General features: G+C 38.2%; 1 protein-coding gene across 1 annotated transcript in view; it reads right to left on the bottom strand.

The window, feature by feature from the left end:
- WDR70 (WD repeat domain 70) overlaps positions 1–1,204 on the bottom strand; it is a 315,052-nt gene that overhangs the window by 302,523 nt on the left and 11,325 nt on the right. The window contains exon 4 of the mRNA XM_012649467.1: positions 827–947. Coding sequence (XP_012504921.1) covers positions 827–947 — 121 coding nt within the window. The remainder of the gene's footprint in view (positions 1–826; positions 948–1,204) is intronic.

Genomic DNA, 1,204 nt, shown 5'->3' with positions numbered 1-1,204 from the left:
GGGTCTCGCTCTTGCTCAGGCTGGTCTCGAACTCCTGAGCTCAAATGATCCACCCGCCTCGGACTCCCAGAGTGCTAGGATTACAGGCGTGAGCCACCGTGCCCAGCCTCAGTAAATTTTATAATGTGGCTATATTTATATTCTTTCTTATTAACCATTTCCATAGGGGATCCTATCAAAAAAGGTTATCATGAATGTAGAATTATAGAAAGAGGAATAAAAGATGTAAACGGTAAAAAAAAAAATAACAAAAATTGCAAACTTGTCAAAATCTCTCCAACTTTATACAGTTATGTTCTGTAGTCAAAAAGCATAGATTTTAACATTGTATCTGGAATATCTGTTTTTTGTTTTTTTTTTTTTGACACAAGGTCTTGTTCTCTTGTCTATGCTAGATTGCAGTGGCATCATCATAGCTCACTGTAACCTCAAACTCCTGGGCTCAAGCGATCCTCCTGCTTCAGACTCTTGAGTAGCTGGGACTACAGGTATGTGCCATGAGGTCCGAGTAATTTTTCTATTTTTAGTAGAGGCAGGGTCTCACTCTTGTTCAAGCTGGTCTCAAACTCCTGGCCTCAAGCAATCCTTCCACCTCAGCCTCCCAAAGTGCTAGGATTATAGGTGTGACCATGCCCAGCCATGGAATACTTTTTAAAAACTCAATTGATTCTCAATGTGACACAGGATTTTTTCATGGCCTAGAGATACACAGTTGCCTAAAATGAGAGAGGTTATGCAAGTTTTAGTATCAGCAACTTTGCCTACATTATATTAGAACTCCCAGAAAATTACAGTTGAATAGAAGCCTTTTGAGAAAATCGGGTACCTGGAAGATGATTTTGAGCAATCTCTGACCACATTTGAGCCTGAAGATGTTGGTTCAATATCTTCAATTTGTCTTCTTAATTCTTTCTCTCTGTTCATTTCTTCCTCTTTTTCTCTTGCTTCTAAAAAGATTAAAAAAAAATTCCAACACATAGACTTCAAAATTTGTCAGTATTAGAGAGGCTGAAAATTAACATAGTCACAAAGATGTAACTTAAGGTTTTACCAGTAATAGCAAAAAATTATCAACCTGTAGTACAGCTACTGCAGAAAACAGTATGGTGGCTCCTCAAAAAGTTAAACATAGAATTACCATGTGATCCGGCAATTTCACTTCTGGCAAAAAGCAGGGTCTCAAAAAGGTATTGCAGAGCTGGAA

This window comes from Propithecus coquereli, unplaced genomic scaffold (assembly GCF_000956105.1).
Source record: "Propithecus coquereli isolate 6110/MARCELLA unplaced genomic scaffold, Pcoq_1.0 Scaffold110, whole genome shotgun sequence".
NCBI lineage: Eukaryota > Metazoa > Chordata > Mammalia > Primates > Indriidae > Propithecus > Propithecus coquereli.
The sequence above is the reverse complement of the archived record's forward strand: the minus strand, read 5'-3'. Positions and strand labels throughout refer to the sequence as shown.